Source organism: Hakea prostrata, chromosome 4, assembly GCF_041222555.1.
Source record: "Hakea prostrata isolate BN-2017 chromosome 4, UWA_Hpros_2, whole genome shotgun sequence".
Lineage (NCBI taxonomy): Eukaryota > Viridiplantae > Streptophyta > Magnoliopsida > Proteales > Proteaceae > Hakea > Hakea prostrata.
The window spans coordinates 39,551,564-39,573,980 of record NC_142603.1 but is presented as its reverse complement, the minus strand read 5'-3'; the positions used below and the strand labels follow the sequence as shown (position 1 = coordinate 39,573,980).

The 22,417-nt window shown below is 37.7% G+C and overlaps 1 protein-coding gene across 2 annotated transcripts in view; it reads left to right on the top strand.

Moving 5' to 3' along the window:
• Nucleotides 1-4,485: 4,485 nt before the first annotated feature.
• The window catches only part of LOC149018854 (cyclin-C1-1-like), a 36,664-nt gene continuing 18,732 nt past the window's right edge, over nt 4,486-22,417 (top strand). The window contains exons 1-6 of one of the 2 annotated variants that reach the window (XM_089152983.1): nt 4,486-4,799; nt 4,945-5,051; nt 9,754-9,793; nt 12,826-12,870; nt 15,480-15,598; nt 15,695-15,803. In XM_089152983.1, the coding sequence (XP_089009109.1) occupies nt 4,768-4,799; nt 4,945-5,051; nt 9,754-9,793; nt 12,826-12,870; nt 15,480-15,598; nt 15,695-15,803 (452 nt within the window). In that variant the 5' untranslated portion in view covers nt 4,486-4,767. Of the gene's footprint in view, nt 4,800-4,944; nt 5,052-9,753; nt 9,794-12,825; nt 12,871-15,479; nt 15,599-15,688; nt 15,804-22,417 lie in introns of both variants that reach the window. The other variant, XM_089152982.1, reaches the window with a different exon arrangement.

The following is a 22,417-nucleotide window of genomic DNA, read 5'->3' as shown; positions in this document are numbered from 1 at the left end:
TAGCATACTATTTAGCCCCATTAAAACCCATATTAGGAAAAAAAAACTTACCTATCTCCTAAATTTTTTCCACTAATTTTTGTCATTTATCCTTGTTAATTGTTGTTAATTGATTTTGCACCGTCAATCTCTCTCTCTCTATCTCTCTCTAATCATTTTCTTCTCTTTTTGGGTTGAGACATCCGCTTCAAGTACATGAGCAGACAACGAAATCCACATCTATTCATTTGTTGGTGGGAATGTGTTTTGAGCATTTTCCACATTTTGATGGATTCAAATTGACCCGTCTTAAACTCGCAGCGGCTGCATGGTCTTTTCTTTTTCTCTTTTTTAGGTAAACTACTGCATGGTCTCAGTCACTCTGTATTGGATGCTACTCATGGATTTGAAACAAACTTTAATCGTTCTTAAAGCTCCATCCACTTCATTTCTTACTGTTGCTACTCATAGATGAAAGAAATGGTGGATCTTCTTTCCTAATAGGGTGATTAACCACCATGAGAAAAGAGTAACGAATTAATTTGAGAGAAATTGTTTTCTTTTTTGGTAAGAAATTTGAGAGAAATTGTAGTGATTCACTAGAGAGATAGTTTATAATTGGATTTTAATTATGATTTTTGGATAATTAACTGCCACAAATCACAATCTTAAATCCCTATTATACGGAATCACAGGAAAATGAATGGTAAATGATATGCATTTAAATTGCTACATGTTAGATGGAGAATCATGTAATAAATAGTGCCTGGGACGTGATTTGCAAAAAAGTTTGTAAACAAATTTAATTCTTGAAATTTTCAAGAAAAATTACGTTATTATTTTAGGTTTCTTTACAACGGTGCTTAAGTTTCAATAATTATAGGGTAATTTTCGACCCCGGGTTGGTCTATGCTTTTGTCCAAAAAAACTTTGCTCGCCTCCCTATACGAAGTCATTTGGGCATTTCTTCTGACATTTGTCTTTTTTTTTCTTTTTAATTAAAAAAACATGAAAAATAAAATTCAAATCTTTGACTAGAGATCGATTGTTGCATTCGAAATCAAAGAGTTGTTTAGATCGAACATCATGCCATTCGATCAAGGTTGTTAGATGAACATTGCCGCGCCTGGTTTTTTACTTCGGTCTGGAATCACATCTTTCTTCGTCGGGTTTCGATTTGTCTTCCCGCTTCTTGGCCATGGATCCTTTCTTATCGTGGCGTTTGTTTGTTTCTTATCATCTTTCGCAGCGGTGTTTGGGTATGATATTCGTTTGTTCTGTATTCCATGGAGTCCTAGCTTTGGTTCCATGGGTTATGGCACTGCCCACAACTTCTCCCATCCCCAATGTGTTCACCATCTTCGACTTTAGCCTGGTTTCTCATTCGCGCTCCATCACCTTCGCATCGTAGTCTTTTTTTCAACTGGTTTTTCTTTTTTTCTCTTGGTTCTTCGTCATATGAATTTACCTTTTCAAATCCTTGAATCTTGTTTCCACTTACCGAGTTTTCAAAGGTCTGGCAAGGGCTTTGAGAGGGATTGTAGTGAGTTGATGAGGATCAGTGTTTGATGTTTTGTGTTTGTGGTGTTCTGCCCGAATCACGATTGAGAATCCCTAATGAATATTGACATGAATGGTAAATGTTGCATTTAAATTGCCTACGTGTTTGATGGAGAATCATGTAATAAATAGTGCCTGGAACGTGATTTGCAAAAAAGTTTGTAAACAAATTTAATTCTTGAAATTTTCAAGAAAAATTACAGATTAATTATTTTTAGGTTTCTTTTTACAAACGTAGTCACTTAATGTTTCAATTAATTATACTAGTTATTTTGAGTTTACAAAACTGACAAAAATATAATTTTTCATCCATTTAGACACTTTTTCACTCCTAAAATTGACCATAAGAACATGGTGGTGAAAAATATTGATTTTTTCCCTTTGAACAAAATGATGATTTTCTCCCTTCGGTGTGACTAGTTTTAGGGTTAAAAATGTTCAAAAGGGAATGAAAAATTAGTCTTCGTAAGTTTTGTAAACTTAAACTCAATTCAACTATTTTTGTTAAGGAATAATTATTGGTGTTGCCGATACTATAGTTTAATTATTATTTTATTTTCTATACTTTTTAAAATTATTAATTTAACCTTAGACTTTACTTATAATTAACTCCGTTTATTAAGTGATGATGTAACGATTTTTATTTATTTTAAAATTCTACAATAACCCTAAGGTTTTATATTACTTATTTACACTTTTTATTTAATTGCATTACTATCCTTAGGAAAAAAAATTAACCCTAATTAAACGATATTCTTCTTTAATCAAAATAAAGAGCATTAAAAGGGGGGGAGAGAATTTTTTTATGTGTGGATCCTCTTAGTAGATTAAAACCTAATGTACTTAATGGCGACTAATAGTGTTAGTTTGCTTATGACCTACATGTAATATATTGAATTAAGGAAATCTAACATTAGTTTATGGTCTACTAAAGGGACCCATATATAAAAAACTCAAAAAAAAAAAAAAAATCATTTTCTTCTCTTATCTTACCCAAGAAAAAAAGAAAATCTTTTTTTCTTCCTCTTCTTTTCAAGGACTTACCCCAGCTCCTTCTTCTCCCTATTTACAAAATCCAAAACTTAGATTAAAAATATAAGATAAAAAAAAATGGAAACTCCTTTTTCTTTTATCTTCTATATATTTATTTTTTAATTTAGTGTTATTTTTTAGCTTTTGTTATTTACTGTACAATTTTATATTATCAACTTAGGAAGTTACTACTTCCAATAGGTTTTAGTCTATTTTTCTATCTAATTTGACATTATAATTTTAAGAAGTTCATTTTTTTACCTACAAAAATAAATAAATAAAGGAGTTACTACTACCAATAGGGTTCTATATATTTTTTTTAATACAAAATAATAAGGATACAAGTGTAAATTTGGTATTTCTTATTGTTTTTGTGCATGAGGATAATATAATCTTATGGTTTCTTAACTCTCGAAGGTAAAATAGACATTAAACAACTATAATGGTCTTCTAACATTATTAGAACATAGGAAGGCAATAATAATTTCACAAAAAGTAAAGTCCTTGTATTAATTAATCTATGGTATAAGAGGACACTATTTCTTTGCAAATGTGGGGTGGTAAAACTCGTTGAATGATAGAACAAGAAATGAAATGAAAAGGATTTTGTGAAAAATTTCAATTGTGATCCCACTTTATTATTTTCCATAATTTTTCACAAAATTTCTCTTATTTAATAGAATTTTAAATAGACATGGATGAAAACAAATGAACATAAATTAGCATATCACATTAACTGAAGCTTTCTTAATTTACCTTTTTTTTTTTTTTTTTTTTTGGGAGAAGCCATATTTCCACACCAATAGAGATTTCTTATTTTGCCAACGCAGAACTGTTCTAGTGGTTGAAACCAAGGTCCAACATGTCGCTCCATGTTGCCGTGTCGGACAGTGGCGACACGGCGATTCGGGCGACATGGAGCGACATGTCGCCCGATTGTTTTCCCTTGCTTCATCATTCTCCAAGAAGGCAAGAACTCCTCCAATTCCTTATTCTTCAGAAACTTATCTTCAAAGCCACCGCTTGCAGGAACCCCCTGCTCCTTTTCCTCCTCCTCCCCTCACCTTCGTCTCCTTCCTCTCCATCCTCATCGTCCTCGTCATCATCCATCTCTTCAAAGTCATCAAAGTTCTCCTCATGTCCATCAATTTCGTCAACATCAGCTTCGTTTTCCTTCCGGACGACATCTCCTTCTGCCTCTTCTTTAACTATTTCTCCATCAATAAGCTTTGAAATCTCGCCAGGATTCTTTTCAAATCGTTTTATATCTCTTTTAAGGTTCGATAGCATAGTAGTGGCTGTGACTGGAGATCTATCTGTTGCCATATCTTCTCTGCATCGAAGAGGAGCCGGTCGAATGGTGATTTGGGAGAGAACGGTTGTAGGGATGAAAAGAGATATTGAGAAGCTATTCGAGATGCCTGAGAGAGCTCGGTAGAGGGAGAAAGCCAGAGAGGAGGCTCTGTCGACTTCAGTCGGAGCAGAGCTTCCGAGCCTCCTGCGCTTGCGCTTTCGATCCTTCCCTTTGTCTTTCTTTCTCGGCGATATCGGCGATATATCGCCGACTTTTGGTAAAGTCGGTGTCGCTGGGGGGTTTCGTGTCGCCCCCCAGCGACATGGCGAAAAAATCGCCCACAAGGTACCATGGTTGAAACCAACACCTCTGGGTTTGACTCTCGCTGATGCATATTAATATCCTCATCCCCTAGCTTTATAAAGCTCCTTTGTTAAAAAAAAAAAAAAAAAAAAAAAATTTTCTTATTTTATTGAATTAAACAAATTATATTTTGAAATTCCATCAAAATAATTTATTTTTCATTCCACTTTAGACTTAACAAAACACACGTTTACGAAAAAAACCCTAAAAGTGGCTTAGTCATCTGCAAACAGGACGACGGGTAAAACTGTTTATAAAATTGTAAACAAATGCAAATAATTTAACAATTTTTCTGAGAAAACAAAGATACATGAATACATAGTAAGTTCAGACAAACACGAATCTGTAAGGGCTGATCCCTGATCCGATTACTGATACCATGATTTCAGGCTTTCAGCTACATTAGAGCCGAATCAGTTCGGCACCTCCTTTACTGCTTGCTATTCATTCTTCTCTTCTTCAGAAGAAAGCTCCTGTGGAAAAATCAACGCCTTGGTCGATAAAAGGAGATTTCAGGACTCTTCTCAGCTTCCAAAATTATGGCCGCCAATTTCTGGACTTCCTCTCAGTGGTAATCACCAATTTAGGTTTCGTTTTTATTTCTTCGAACTTTTTTTCTTCTTTTTTTTTTTTGAATTACTTGTTCCGCTTTTTATTTTAAATAAGTTTGGATAATTCATTCGGTTTGTTTGTTGGTTTTGGTGAATGTAAATCAGTAAACACCTTATGGACCCGGAAGAGGTGAATGTGGTGCCTGCTCTTGATCGGGAAAGGGGACTCACCTTGGAAGAATTCAAGATGATTAAGATACAGATGACAACTTGTAAATTCCTCTACTGCTTCATTTTTTGTGGTTTTGATTGGATATTATGATCCATTTGTACTGTTTCTTATGTTATTTTGATTTATTTTTGTTGTTGGATAACGATAGTGTCCATTTGTGCTCTTTCTCATGTTATATTGATTTTGTTGTTATTTAATACAAATCATGTCTACTGATAGAGGATCCTTTTCAAGGACAAAAGAATAGGTTTTACAATGTTAACGGAAGTTTCAGTAGTGCAAATACCTATGCCCAAATGATAATTTCTTTTGCATATGTTACCAAACACCTTGAGGAGCTTTTGTATTTCCAATCAATCAAGCCCCTCCATATTTCTGTCCAACACCGGACACCAAGAGAAGAGATTAAGAGAATGAGAAGACAAATTCTAATGGTGGAGGGTTGTGCGCTCCATGCTTGTACATGTGACTGAATTACAAGGATTTCTGTTTCACTGGATTCAATCCAGTCATCCCGTATTTCATTGTTAGAGGAATCCCATATTGACTCATTATTTTCCTTATTTAACAGTTTTGGAGTCATTTTATTCTCCATGATTAACTTTGTTTTTATGTTTTTGGATTTTATATGGAGGTATCTTATTGGGGCTTTGGTTAGTAAGATAAGAGTAAAACTCAAGTTATTGTTAGTCCATTTAACAAGACAAGATGACATGTGAGATGAGACGATGTGCTTAGTACATAAGGTCTTGAGTTTCAAATCTCGAGTTATAACTTTAATGATTGGATTGTCATTTTAAATTTTTTTAAGGTTAAACTATGAACATGTAATGTTTAGACCTATTTGAGTTTTGAAGTTTGAGCGTTAGTGTATGAGTAGATCATTTTACGGTTTCACTTCGGCTTAGTGCTTTCCAACTTGGGGTCCAAAGTGGAACTCACGGTTACATTATTTTTCTTCACAATTCTAAGGTAACTAATGTGTTGAGAAAGGCTGAAGTAAGCTGGGTAGCAAGTTTCAGGCCTAAATGTTCCCTGATACCCCTTGAGTTGGGGAAACAATTCCACCAACTTGGTGAAATCTCGAGCCCAGCTCATTTTATTTGAGTTGGTGAGATAAGCTTTGAGGTTGAGATCAAGATCTTGAACCATGCTCCAGGAACAAAGTCACATGGATCCTTCAATGGCGGATAAGAATAGGAAGAACTGAGTCCCTCATTTTTGCCTCATTGGTTACCACCAACCATTCACATGATTTTCCCCCATCAAACTTCAGATCAAATCCTGACCATATTTATTGCTGGATATTATGTTTGAGTTTCAAACCTGAATTTCTGAGATCTGCCAGAATAATTCGAGATCAGAATAGGAGATCTCTTCATTCATATCTACCTAATTTTCTGATTCTGATTAACCTTTTTTTTTGTTGGTGATTGATCCTGACTACTTACAACTAAGCTAGCTGGTTTTCATCTAATTTTAGACAATTATTTTCAAGATTTACAAATAGTTCAGTAGCTCTCAATTATTATTAGCATGACTTGAATTTTTGGGTGATCCAACAAAGACAACATTAGAGGAGAGAGGAAGAGAATTTAGGGGTAAAAAGTAAAAAGAGAAGCCATGAGCTAATGAAAAGAGGGATAAACCAGAGGAGAAATGAAAGTCATGAGATAAGGAAACTAGGGGGGCAAAAAGAAGAGAGAAATTGAGTTCCTGATGATTTAACAAATGAGTTGAAGAAGGAAAACCAGGTGGGACAATGAGGGGAAAAACAGGGAAAGAAATGTGAGAACCTGAAGATTGGAATGGATCAATTGAAGAAGGAAAAGCAAGGGGCTTTGAGTGATAAAAGTCGTGGTCCTCATCATTCTTGAGTTAAGGGTCCTTTTAGAGTTTCATCTGATTGATGAACTTCTGAAAGGATTTAGAAGAGATTGTGTCTCTTTAAAGTTCAATTCCAGGTTGGAGAGATTTGAGGGAGTTGCTTCCAAGTGCAAAATATCACTTTGGTTTGATTCAGATGGTAGGAATTGAAGGAAGATGATGAAGGTAAGGGTTTGATTCTTTTGAAAGGTTTATGTTTAGGGGCAATAAGGTAATCTCATAGTCATCTATGGATAGGCCAGGAATTACAAAATATGAAACGATCACTTACTAGAAAATGTTAATGTATTGGACTAGGGTGTCGTTTTGTTACTAATTTCTGGGGTGTCCATTCTTTTGGATTTAAATTATTGGCAAAGTTATTGGAGGGGGGGGGTGTCTCTATCATCACCTCTTACCATCCTCCATTTGGTTTTGACTTCGATTCTTAAGATGTCATTGGTTTTGATAGCTTCCCATTTATTCAAAACCTAAATGAAGGAAAAGGACACTACAGTTTTGGAAGTCCTCCTTGCATGAAGCACTCTTCCCTTACCCTCTAGGTATTCCTTCTTTTCTCATGGTCAGTCTTCCTCCACCCCCTGGTGGTTATTCTGTCTTCTTTCCCCCTTGACATTTTACTCCTCTTTTCCCTTTTTTTTTTTAGTTTTTACATGGCACCCACTATTATTGGGGTGAAACTAGTGACCACCCACTGTTATACTCTAAATTACATGGCACCCCCTCTTAAAATTACGAGTGACCCACAGTTAAGATTTTCTGTTAAGTGGTGGGTAAAATGACCTAAATGCCCTTACCCCCATTTAATTCATTTAAATAAAAATTACCCAAATGCCCTTTGGAAAAATGACATTATTGCCCCCAATTTAATTCACTAAATGACCTAAATGCCCTTGCCCCTTATCCTCATTTATATCTTTGATCCTTGGGTGAACCCATATCTATTTTCTAAATTGCAGAAAACGGAGTTCTGGCAGAGGTTGATTCATTAGCAAACTCAATTTCTTCATGAAGAATCATAAAAGAAATAATTGTTGTTCAAATTTGTCAACCATTTCTGTTCTCTTACTCACAGTTTCTTTGCATTTGCTTGGTCTCGAATGAAATCGACTCCATGAAACCCTAACAACAAAACTTGCAAAACTAAAAATTAGGGTCCGAATCCTTCTGTTTTTCAAATGCTGATCCCATTCCCTCAATTTCCTATATACTTCCGAACCAAATTGTAACCCTAGTTCACCAAATTCACGACAAAGACAAGCAATGATCCTTATCAACCACGAATCAACCCAATTCGCATGAAATACAAGCTTGCATTTTGTAAGAACCCTGCATCTCTCTCCTTCCCTGAGCCTTTCCAAGCAAACAACACAATCTCCATTCAACATAGTTCGTATTTTATCCATAAAAAATAAAAAAAATAAAAAAAAGGAGCAACAAAATAAAAAATGGAAAAAGGTGAAAAATCTTTTTTGGTGAAAAAGGAAGGGGATTAGTTGAGAATTTGAACCCAGATTAAGAACAAACATGTCTCATTGCCTTCTTGAGGATCCTGATTTTACAGATTCTACCGCTTGAGTCATTGTGAATTCTAGTTTTAAAATCAATAACATATATGTATGTTCCTCGTTATTGCACAGAGCTACGAAATTTACTGTTAATTTGAAAATATATCCAGTAGGGGGATGGGGGGAGGTGGTTGCCGGCCGGAGTGGGGGTCTCGTGGTTGCTGGAGGTGGTGGCTGGTTTGCGGCAAAGGGTTGTAAGAAGATAGGGGCAATAATGTCATTTTACTACCCAAAGGGCATTTGAGTAATTTAAATTTCAAGTTTTAAATGAGTTAAATGGGGATAAGGTCATTTAGGTCATTTTACCCATTGCTTAACAAAAAATCTTAACTGTGGGTAACTTGTAATTTTGACACTGCCATGTAATTTAGAATATAATAGTAGGTGATCACTAGTTTTAACCAAATAATAGTGGGTGCCATGTTTAAAAACTCTTCCCCCCCCCCCCCCCCCCCCCAACAAAATGCTTTTCTACAGCCATTCCCTGAACATGCAAGTATGCTTATTCTGTGTTTTTGCTGAATAGCATCTGCTTTTGTTTTGTTTATATTATTGAGAACATTGCTGCCCAGGAATTTTAGTCCCTTTGTCCATAATTCATCTTATTTGCCCCTTCCTCAATGTTTAGGATACTTTTTGTCATTACTATTTGCTGTTCTCATTCTTTGCTATTTAGGCTGCGTTTGTTTGCTGGAATAAATGTGGGGTGGGAAAATTCTTGAAAAAAACAAACTTTTGCTACTTTTCCTTTAAATCCTAAAAGTGTACATTGTTTGGTTGCTTGGGGTGGAAAAGTTAGAGACAAGTTTCCTTAAATTAAGGAAACTTGTCTGGTGAGGTGGCAACCCAATTTTCCCACCCAAGCCTTTTCAAAACCCCACAAAATATGTGGGACTTTGTGAAAAAGTGTTGAAAAGTAAAATGTGGAACCCACAATTAACACTTTTCCACACTTTCCTTTCCTTTTCCTTCTTCCTCACCCCACTACACATGGGGCCCACTTGTTTTTTTTTCCCCCACCTTTGCAAACAAATGCAGCCTTAAGGAATTACAATGTTCTTTTTTTCTTTCAGAATTATAAATATCCTCGCATTTGGTTACATGTTATGTTGCCATGATCCCTCCATATATTCCAGTTAGATTCTTGTTTGGTTCTTGCATATCAGCTTCTGTTTTGTCTTGATTAAAGACAGCACTTTAGGCTGCTTTACTAATCCAAAAAGGGGGGAGGGGGTGGCTGTTGTGCTGGCATTTACTATATTTTTTGTTTTATTTCCCTTGATGCAGATATTTGGAAGCTTGCACAACATATTAAAGTTCGGCAAAGGTTTGTCCTTTTTTTGTTCATTTGCGCTGTTTGCCAGTTACTTCAGCAGAAACTGTTCATTTGTAGTCAGCAAAAGATGATTACATGCACTTTCTTTTTGACACATACTAGCTATAATGTTTTACTTTTTATTAGTATTCTTTTTCCTTTGAAATATGCGTACATGCCCTTTTTTTCTCTTTTTTTTTTCTTGGGGGGGGGGGGGAGGTTTTCGGAGGGGAGAGGGTGAGGGAAAGAGAAGTTCCGGCTCCTCTCCTTGGAGTATTCCTAAGGAGTGTCCATGAGTTATTATATTCAGCCATGTGTAATATGCTAATCTAAAGGTTATGTTTAAAAACCTATGTATGATAGCAACTAATAACCATCACCCGTTCAAACTGGGTAGGGCTCTGTTCAAACCTGAGGTGTCCCCATCTCCCCACTTTCTTTCAAATCCCTCCTTGTCTTCCTCTAAAGGCTCCAAAGCTGGCAAGTGTAGTTCACTGTCACTCATTGTGAAGAAGGTATGCTTAGTCTAGATGGTCCAAAGCTGTAGCAGGCTGTCCTGATAGATATCACCAATGATTGGCAAGGATGTGAAATTGCAACCTTGAGGGAATATCGACCTGGGTACCCCAGCTTACAGATCATTATGCATAAAAATAATACACGAATGTAGAAAAATTCATCAACATCCATGAATCCCACCCAATTGCATTCGGTCTTTGCCATGAGAATGCAATGGGATAAACCAGCTTCCTGGGTCATGAGCCAAGGCCAGACATGCTTGCTGACATTGTAGGTCTCTGATTGAGCTCATTTATCACTTGCTAGATATCGTTGTCAATGTTGTTATCATAGATGAACCAACTCAACAGGCCAAACATGGTTGATGATCCATTCCCTTAGGGAAGAGGATTGGTTCTGTACCATGGCTCCACATGCCGGCTTCAAAGCCCTGAGAGGAAGATGAGGAAGACAGCAATAGGGATTTGAAGAAAGGAGGAAGATGGGCTTCCATCGGGTTTTAGGGGAGCTCTAACTGGTTTTAAATGGACTAACGGAGATGTGTTTTAGTTGCTGTCGGAAATGGTTTTTTACCATAACCGTTAGATTAGCATATTACATATGGCTGAATAGAATAGCTCTGCGCACCCCTTTGGAAATTTCCTCCAACAACAGGAGCCGGACCTGGGAAGAGGAGGAATTGGTTTGAGAGCGAAGCAAATTCCCTGATGACTTATGTCTGTGTACAACCTCTGATTGAAGGTCGATAATAAAGTTACAAATTTCAATAATAATCCCTCAAGAATCTGTCCTTAATTGTCCATGTTTTATTTCAGGTCATTTTTTCCTTTTAGATTCATACCAAGTTTGGGTGAGATAGCCTGGTTATGGATTGGTATTCTTTATGGTGTAGCAAGGGGCTCACGTTGAGGCCCTGCTGGTGTTGGCATATAGCCAGATGCATCTCCCATATCTTGGGCTGTGTGCTGTGACGTACTGGGCTGTTTAATGGTTTCCAGAGGCACTGCTGTGCCACAGAGTGTCCGCATACATTTGGTTACAATGCTAACTGATACTCTGAGTTCCAGATTAAAATAACAACTATGACAGAGACACCCCAAGAACTTCCCCTTTATTCAGACACCCCAGTGGAATTCAAAAAGAATCAGACACCCGATAAATCTATTATGAAATTACACCCTGTCGATTTCATTAGTATTTTTGTTAAGTTACAATTTCCTATTTTGTATTTCTGGAAGTGCCCTTATACCAGTGTGAGATTACTGTGTTTCCCTTTACTTGAAACCTTTAAAATAACTAGTCATTGTCTTCTTCCTCTCAGTGATCATATTCTTCTAATTGCTACCAATTTCTGGGTAATTCTTCTTCTAATTATTGCTGAATTTGCTTGTACTCCTAGAAATGGGGGAGAAAAGGGGATAAAGATCGCATATTGTCTTTGAAGAACTTAACAACCTCTCCCCTCTTTCCCTCCATCTCCCCCTGTCTTTCTCTTGTCAGCGACTTTCTGGTATCTCACCTCCCCCATAAGACCTTCGTTCCCATCTTCTCAACCTTCTCCTTGTCTTCCTCCCTCATCCTGGCAATAACTTAGCCAGAGAACGTACCACCCAGAAGTTGCAGAGGCTCCAGAGCTATCTGTTCTTCAAATCAAGTGTCCTTTGCTCCTGACTGGGATGATGGAGAGGTTTGTGGTTTGTGGAGTTTCCATCTTCCAATGATTGATATTGTAACCTGCTTCTCTAGTATTTTTCTTTTCCTATTATTGTTGGGAAGAGCTACTTCGAGCTCTTCTGATTTTGGCTTTTGGTTCTGGTCATTATTGATGAGTACAACAATAGATAATTTCCAGAATTGGTTGCTTTCATTTGTTAAATTGTGAAATGATCAGTTGAAGCACTCAAATCTCTTCGGTTAAATGAATCCGTTGAGGAAGGTAGATATTCCGAAGCCTCTCATAATGAAGTTGCTGGTCAATGGTGCAGCACTTCAGCGGCACGCAACTGCTAACCCATGCTATGGTGTCTCTCTGTCTCTCTCACTCTCTTATTATTATTGTTTTACCTTTTCTTCTCTTTTTCATTCCGTTAATTAATAAGAGAAAAATAAGGCTGTAAGTGACTGACTCGGGAAATGGAAGAGGAAACATATAAAGAAGAGTAAACTGGTCTTTTCCAATTAGACCCAACAGTTCTATCAGATTAGGAGCTGTGTGATTATTTGAATGTGGGGTGTTTGAATAGAAGCAAAGTGTATGGGAGGTCTATGTCATTTGCTTCAAAAGTTATTACTAGTAACATCTGTAGAGGTAATTGGTTGAAATATTATCACTTAATTTCATTGAGCATATTGCTTGATTGTCCTTGCTTTTTTGGGTCTAATATGACCATATTGCTGACAGTATGTACTGCGTACTTTTCTGCCAAGCTACGTGTATCACGAGTTGGTCAGTTCTAACCAGCCCATGAGAGAGAGTGAGCCACTACTGACTAGATGATATCTAATGAACTTGGTCAATTTTTCAGGGTGGTTGCTACTGCGGTTACTTATATGAGACGTGTCTATACAAGGTACTATGATGCCTCATAGTAGTATATACGCTCTTTGCTTATCATGCAGCTTTTAACTTCTGGCTGTTAGTAGCTTGTGGTTTCAATCATATAGATTTTATATTTTTAATTATGAATGAGAAACCCATCATATTAGATTATTAGTTACAGTATCAAATCATATTTTCCTTATTTCATTTCTCTTTCTATTCCTTTTCTAATCAAACAAATAAAGATATGCAGAATCGTTTATAATGTAATGATACAATATAATACTAGCCGATACGTATCCATATTGGATCCAACTGATATTATACATATCAATCTATCTCTGTTTTCTTTTAAAGGGCTCGTATTGAATTGCACCAAAATGTATTGGTTAGAATGATGCAGTACCTGATATGAGATGATGCGTCTCTTAAAATCACTTGACCAATATGGTACATGATACCGATACTTCAAACCATGGTGGGTAACACTTAATCAAACTTGTTTTGTTTAAGAATAGTTAGCACGTAATAAAGGCTGTTAAGGATAAAAAAAATTAAGAGAAAAAGAGCCCGAGAATGAGAGGAGGAGCCTCACTCTCAATGTGAGAAATGTCAAAAACCATTGCCTTTATTTGATAGAAAATCTGCATGTAAAAAAAAAAAAAAGAAAAAGAAGAAGAAAGGTTTCTACTTGTGATGGAGTCCAATATGGACTCTTATCTCCCGGCAGATTCTTCTTGGCTTTCCCATTATACCCTTTTAATACTCCCCCTCAAGCTGAAGAATAAACATCAAACATTCCTAGCTTGTTACAAATACAGTCCGCTCTCCATCCCCCAAAGATTTGGTGAATAAATTAGCCAAGTGTTCTCTGGTTTGAACATGATGTGTAGAGATCAGTCCTTGCTGTAGCTTCGCATGGACAAAGTGACAATCTACTTCAATATGCTTCGTCCGTTCTTGAAAAACATGTTTTGTTGCTATGTAGATAGAAGCCTAATTATCACACTAAAGAGATAGGTGACTTATGATTAAAGCCAAGCGCTCCTAGAAACTGCTTGATCTACATCAATTCATAGGTAACATGTGCTACAACACAATACTCTGATTCTGCACTCTGTAGAGCAACCAATGTCTGCTTCTACTCTTTCAAGACACAAGATTTCCTCCAACAAAGGTATGGTAGTCTGTAGTAGACCTCCTATCAATTGGTTGACAAGCCCAATCTGTATAGAAAATCCCTCAACTCTCTTATGGCCATGTCCTTTATAGACGAGCCCACGTCCAGGAGCCCTCTTAAGATACTTCAATATGTATAATTGCATCCCAGTGAGTGGTTTGAGGGCTAAACAAAAATTGACTCACATTGACTGGAAAGGCAATATCAGGTCGAGTCACAATCAAATAGTTTAACCTTTTTTTTTCCCTTCTACGAGACCAGCTAGGCTGATTTTACCCTGTACAGTTGGTCCATCTGAAGCTGGTTCGTTTCTGCAGAGGCTCTATATCATATGAAGTTCTTACAGACAGATTTTGCAGAAGACTTACAGTTGCTTGTGAATTTGAGTTTGCTTTCTTTATTTGTTGGGATTGAATGGTGATTTACTGTATAGGTTTATTCATAGTTATCACTTGTCAAAGCATCCACTAAGGAGACATGCGACAAGGTGTTTTATGGGCACCAAGGCGATGGTCCGCCTTTTTTACATGCAATGCTTGATTCTCTAGGCTATGCCTTACATGCCATTTGATGCTTTATGGGCTGAGTAGTTGCTTTTTTGACATTTTGTACTTAATTTTTTTGGGGTTCTTCAATGATAAAATTTATTCCATAGGATCACATAATATTGGTTTTATACTTTGTTAACCATGTAACGAGAAGCATGTGATGATTTTATTAAGGTTAAAAGGTCAAAAAATAAAAATTGAAATCCAGTTGTAAAAGAGACCAAATTGATTGGGACTTATTAGAAATTAGATCAGAAGGGGAAAAGAAGAAGAAGTAAACTTCATTTTATGCAGTCCATCAAAATCATTACTAGTTTGACAATACAGAGGTGAGTATTATTACTACTTTTCATATTTATATAAATCAGTCATGTTATTATGCTATGTTGTTATTGTGTTGTGACTAGATGAACTCGTGGTTATTTATTTATTTTTTAATGATAATCTTGCATTCTTATAACTCTCTAATATAAGTTTATAAGTAGAAATATAGAAGTTTTAATATGCTATTTGTACCACATAAAATGGTCATATAAGAAAAAAATGTAATCAAAGATGCTTTGTTCTCCAAGGCGACGCCATGTGGCCGCCTAATCACCATGGTGCTTAAGAAGGCCCCGAACACCTTGGTTGCCTTGTCAATTTGATAATTATGGGTTTCATTGTTCTTTATGTTTTTATATCAAGTTGGACATTAAGTCTATTCTGATTGACTGTTATTTCTCTTATCCAAGTTACTTTTGGTCATTTCATCATGTTCGTCTGTCTGTCTGGTTCCCACAGTTAGTATTCTGTCTGTGTTACTTTCTGGAGACATTTTAATTATGCTAAAGGACATTCAGTCTTGGTGAGCATTTGAGTCTGAATGTTATCTGTTTTTAAGCTTGATTGACTTTCCAAATCTGCTTTCAGAAAGAGTATGACAGAATATGATCCACGTATAGTGGCTCCAACCTGCTTGTATTTGGCATCTAAAGCTGAGGAAAGCACAGTGCAAGCTAGACTTCTGGTATTTTACATTAAAAAAATGTGTAAGTAATTATTGTTACTGCACCAGATGCTACTTATTTAATTCTTTAGAAAATTATGATATTTTAGTGGTTCCTTGTTATTTATGACAGATGCAGATGAAAAGTGTAGGTGTGAAATCAAAGACATCCTTGAGATGGAAATGAAGATTTTAGAAGCTCTTGACTACTATTTGGTCGTTTACCATCCATACCGTTTTTTGTCTCAGTGAGTTCTCTACTCTCTAAGCTTGTTTAATGCTTCTGCAGCATGAGTTGGACATTCTGTTGTTTGTTTAGCAGCACTCAATGTTGACACATTTCATATTTCCATTGTTCCACGCATGTGCCATGCAAATTTAGCTTGGAGAGGAATACATGAAAATCTCCCAAGTTATTAAATGGTATAAGAATGAAGGATAACATGTGAAATAAGTAAACTGATGATGAATTTAATTGTTTATATATGATAAAACCCTACTAATATCTTAGAAAATCAATACGAAAATGCAAGAAATAACACTGATAAACTAGTTTTAATGGTGCCAGTCACCCCCACACCCCAGAGGTGCCCCTCAGCCTACAGCTGCTCAAAATCACTCCCATCATATTCGATATCCTCTCCAATCCCTTGTCCCTTTATTTATTACCCCCAACTAACCCTAATTCTCTCTCTCCTCCACATGGGCTCATTGTAGGGTCCTAACAACTACCGGCCCCTCGAAAATCACCTTGTCCTCAAGCTGATGGAAAATTTGAGGTTTAGTCTGCACATGTGTCCCTCAACCTACGGCTGCCCATGGCAAGACCTTCAACCATTTTGTAGAGTGTTGACCCCCGTCTGTCTCTAGGAACTTGGTATTGCTCTAGTGATTCTTCAATATCTTTGTCATGCTTCCCTTCTAAAACACCCTGAAGAGTTATTACTGCATCTTTGGTTTTCCTTATGATAGTATCCTCATCTTCAAACACCAGCTGCTGGAAATCATTTTGTGAAGAACTCAGACTCATGGCAGCAGCCCATCGCGAAGAAACTAGCCATCTCCTTTGACCTTCTTGCTGCATCATCTTTGCATTGCGTGGCCTGTTCTCACCTTCTCCAAGGACTAAACTCCGTAATACTGGGCATTTCCAGCTCTTGTACTTTGGACCATCTTAGAGAAAGCACTCCCTTCATTTAGCAGTAGACGCTCTGGAGAATCAAATTCTAGAACCTGACCAGCATCAAGGAGGAGGACACGATCACAATCAATAATGGTATTTAGTTTGTGAGCAATTACAAGCATGGAAACGAGGTCAAAATCGAAAAAGAGAGGTTCCAGTGACGGCGTAGACGAGGAAAATTGCATCGCGAACAAGTGGCGAGTTGAACAAATGGCCCGAAACAGTCGAAGATTGCACTGTTGAGCATCATAGTGCTGGCATCCACTACCACCCCTACTTGCGACCAGTCCTCTGTGCGAGAGCCCCAAAATAAATCTGCTAAAAGACTGAAGAAATATCATCAAGACTAGGAGTGATACACTTGATTCTGTTGCCGGCAATGAAGCCAAACGCTGCAACCCCAATATCGCTGCCTCACTTTCCGTTGTGATTTTCAGATGTTGAGGACGATGGCTCCCAATATTCGGGTTCAGTTGACCACTCCTTTGGTGTTTGTTTGAGTCGGATTGGTCTTGGGTTGGGGGTTTGGTTTGTTCGAGTAATATGGGCCCAATATAATAATGAGAAAAGGTGGGTTTTGGGTTAATGAAATGGGCCAGGTCCATGAGTGATGGTTAAAACGGGTGGGGTCCAAATACTTAATGCCATGGGTTAAAAGAAATGGGTTGGGCGTTGGGTTGATGGGTTGAATTGGGCTTTGGGTCATAAAAATGGAATGGGCCCAAGATAATTCGTTTGAACGGGTTAAGAAATATGGGTTAATGAAGTGAGATGGGCTTGGGGTTAATGAATGGGTTGGGCCCCAAGGGGGTTTCTTAGGGAACTAGATGGCCTAGTCTTTAAATTTGGTTCGTTTGGGCCTTATGTGTGAGAGTAAGCGTATTTGAGTTGGGTCCAAATTAGAAAAACCTTGGTTCTTAATAAGTGAACCGAACCCGTAAACTGGTTTGAGTTGGTTCAAACCAACCCTAAAAATCCTCAACCAGCGTCTTCTTCTCCTTTTTCTACGAAAAGAACTTCTCGCTGCCACTTGTTGGACAACTTCTGCAACTAATCGGTCACTATCGTCGGCCACTTCCTGCACTTGATCGGAGTGGTGCTGCGATTCCCCCTCTCTAAGAATTGATGCTGATTCGATAGGAGGACTCGTTGCAACCTTCCCGTTACTGAAATCGTTAACCAATGCCTTCTTGAAGTTCGTCCAGGTAAATTCCATCAAGTCCTTGCAATAGATCCAGTCGAGTGCCTCTCCTTCCAAATGTTGGATCGCCACTCTTAGCCACTGCTCTTCCTCGATTTGGTTCTCCTAGCAGAATAACATAACTTCTAGAATCCATCTCTGACTTTCTCCTTTGCCAGAAAATGAAGGCAGTGCCATTACCTCCCTAGGATCATGAATGCTCTGATGCCATATCTTAGAAAATCAATACTAAAATGCAAGAAATAACATTGATAAATTGGTTTTAATGGTGCTAGTCACCTCCACACCCCAAAGGTGCCTCTCAGCCTACGGCTGCTCAAAATCACTCCCATCATATTTGATATCCTCTCCACTCCCTTGTCCCTCTATTTAGTACCCCCAACTAACCCTAATTCTCTCTCTCTCCTCCACATGGGCTCATCGTAGGGTCCTAACATTGATTTTCTAAGATATTAGTAGGATTTTATCAACTGGCATCAGAGCATTCATGATCCTAGGGAGGTAATGGCACTACCTTCATTTTCTGGCAAAGGAGAAAGTCAAAGATGGATTCTAGAAGTTATGTTATTCTGCTAGGAGAACCAGATCGAGGAAGAGTAGTGGCTAGGAGTGGCGATCCAACATTTGGAAGGAGAGGCACTCGACTGGATCTATTGCAAGGACTTGATGGAATTTACCTGGACGAACTTCAAGAAGGCATTGGTTAACGATTTCGGTAATGGGAAGGTTGCAACAAGTCCTCCTATTGAATCAGCATCAGTTCTTAGAGAGGGGGAATCGCATCACCACTCCGATCAAGTGCAGGAAGTGGCCGACGATAGTGACCGATTAGTTGCAAAAGTTGTCCAGCAAGCGGCAATGAGAAGTTCTTTTCGTAGAAAAGGGAGAAGAAGACGCTGATTGAGGATTTTTAGGGTTGGTTTGAACCAACTCAAACCGGTTTATAGTTCGGTTCACTCATTAAGAACTAAGGTTTTTCTAATTTGGGCCCAACTCAGATACGCTTACTCTCACACATAGGGCCCAAACAAACCAAATTTAAAGACTGGGCCATCTGGTTCCCTAAGAAACCTCCTTGGGCCCAACCCATTCCATTAACCCCAAGCCCATCTCACTTCATTAACCCATATTTCTTATCCCGTTCAAACGAATTATCTTGGGCCCATTCCATTTTTATGACCCAAAGCCCAATTCAGCCCATCAACCCAACATCCAATCCATTTCTTTTAACCCATGGTTTTAAGTATTTGGACCCCACCCATTTTAACCATCACTTATGGGTCTGGCCCATTTCATTAACCCAAAACCCACCTTTTCTCAGTATTATATTGGGCCCATATTACTCGAACAAACCAAGCCCCCAACCCAAGACCAATCCGACTCAAACAAATACCAAAGGAGCGGTCCAACCGAACTCGAATATTGGGAGCCATCGTCCTCAACGTCTGAAAATCACGACGGAAAGTGAGGCAGCGATATTGGGGTTGCAGCGTTTGGCTTCATTGCTGGCGACAAAATCTAGTGTATCGCTCCTAGTCTTGATGATATTTCTCTAGTCTTTTTGCAGATTTATTTTGGGGCTCTCGCACAGAGGACTGGTCACAAGTAGGGGTGGTAGTGGATGCCAGCACTGTGATGCTCAACAGTGCAATCTTCGACTGTTTTGGGCCATTTGTTCAGCTCGCCATTTGTTCGCGACGCAATTTTCCTTGTCTACACCGTCGCCGGAACCTCTCTTTTTCGATTTTGACCTCGTTTCCATGCTTGTAATTGCTCACAGGCTAAATACCATTATTGATTGTGATCGTGTCGGGTTTTATCAATCAATACTAAAATGCAAGAAATAACATTGATAAACTGATTTTAATGGTGCCAGTCACCCCAGAGGTGCCCCTTAGCCTACGGCTGCTCAAAATCACTCCCATCATATTAGATATCCTCTCCACTCCCTTGTCCCTCTATTTATTACCCCCAACTAACCCTAATTCTCTCTCTCTCCTCCACATGGGCTCATCGTAGGGTCCTAACAATATACATGAAAATTGATTAATTATTATACTACTGTTTCTTAATGATGGAGCATACGGATGAGAAAATAAGTCCATGGTCACAATATATGCATCCAAAGTAGGCGAAGTCTAAATTTTCACTGCCTGATCATCTGGTGTAGGCAGATAGACTAGGAGCCACCAGTAATGTGCTAGAGGAATTCCAAATGTTAAAATGTACTAGCGAAAAACCTTAGATGTATTAAGTAAAAACTTTTATAGAATACTTCAACAGTGATACATATTTGAAAGAACTTATTTCATCCACTGACTTGAGATATTGGGAAAGGTAGAGTCAGATCTCTCATCAATTTCAAATCTGGAATATTTCTGAGTTAGCAGATAAAAGTAGAACTGGAAATGAAAAGTCTTTAAACTGGCACAAAAAAGAAAGGAAAGATAATTTATTTTATATGGAGGTCTTTTGCTTGAAATTATAAGGTAACGTGGAGTGGAAACATTATGGAAGCTGAAACAATGGAGAGGTCTAAAGTGAAAGAAAAGGAATCACCCCAGATAGAATTTATGAGGCCTAAATAAGAACCATTACTCTTTGAAATTTTGGAACATCTCTTTTTGCTTCAAAGTGAAAAAAAAGAAGAAAATAGGTGGATCTCGAACTCTGGCACTTCGCCTAAATTTTCATGAGTGGTTCACATACTTGTTATCATGAAAATTAAAGAGCCAACTAACTTAAACAAATCTCGAATAAAACTACTTTCAGCCTTTACCTTCCAGCCAACAAAATATGTATGAATTTGGCTTTTCAGGTTTGTGGAACCCTCCTTGGATCTTACTATGTATCCTGTAATTAACCTCAGATCTACAGTAAATTATCCTAATGGATTTTGTATTGCATCTGGGCTAAGTGTTATAGTTCATAAGACCAATTTTCTTTGCGTCTCAGTTGTACTTGTCCAAAATTTTCTGAGATAATTTTAGTTTATTATCACAATTCTTCCTCATTGCGTTAGTACGGGCTTTATAGTGGTTTAACCGATGGTGAAGTAGGTTGCATGGTAATTTTAGTTTATTATCACAATTCTTTCTCATTGCATTAGTTGTGGGCTTTATAGTGGTTTAACTGATGGGAAAGTAGGTTGCATGCTAATTTAATTATTATCACAATTCTTCCTCATTGCATTAGTAGTGGCTTTATAGTGGTTTAACTGATGGTGAACAGGTGAAGTAGGTTGCATGGCCTATTAGTATTGTATGATGTGTGCTTATGGGTTGGACTTGTTGGACTGGTGGCAACCCAAGGGGGGTAGTGAATTTGGCAACGTGGATTTCTGCAAACTTTTGTTAGCAAAAAATCCCCAAAGAAAGAACACAAAGGTGTTGAAAAAAAGGCAAGATACAGAGGATAAGAGTTTGAATTTAGAGAGAGAAATAGACATTCATCTTAGAGTTGTTTGGCACACTTGCTTACATCCACTACCGAGAGATACCCATGTTTTTGTACTTTACACTATCTGAATCAACTTCCAGTATGGGTCTCAGACTCTTAATGGCAGCAATAAATCCATCCAAATTGCTTTCCTGATGGCAGCAATCATTCCCTTACAAATCAGTCTTGTGGTTGCAGTTTTGGAGACATTCAATCTCCTGCCATTATAATGACTGTTGGATAATTCAATGGGATAAAATTCCATCCAGTCAACTGGTATCCAATGCTGGTTGATTGACTAACATTGGGTTCAAACTTAACCGTTGGGGAAACTCCTCACAGCTTTAGGCCTATTGACCAAGCAATTGACCACCTAGCCAAATCTGGCGACCTACGTGGTTCTCTGATATCTCTTCTTCTAGACAGTTCTATTTGAGCTTGGGCTATTTGACGGTTTGACTATCATACTGTGGTGGTATCATGGGCCATCTGAACCTCTGGTTCAAGGCATGACTAGTATGATACATTGTCACATTGCACAATCCAAGATTGTATAGTTTTAGTCCAAATTTCAGATCCACAACGTTTACCTCAGTATCAATGGTATACAAAGAATCCAAAATCATTAGCAACAAAATGAAAAGAAATTATATTAATTAAATGATTAAGGTTCTTACAAACTAATTATCCGATTAGTCTTAATGCCACGATGGCATCAAAACCAGATAACAGAAGTAAATATCCATAGTATCTGAAAATCAAATAAAGAAACTAGGTTTTTATGCCCTAAATGCATAACATCACACAGTGCATGTCATGTGTGCTAGTCTCCTGAGCTAACCAACCATGCTCCTTAGCTAGAGTATCATTTTGAATAAAGTTTAAAAATAAGCATTCCCCAAGGGGTAACTTGTCTTACTGAGGGGAAATGCAAATGCAATGCAATCTTTAACTGCTTTCTAAAATGTAACGATAAGACATCATAACGAATAAACATGCAAATGCGCAATTGAACAAAACCATATAGTCCATTGATATAC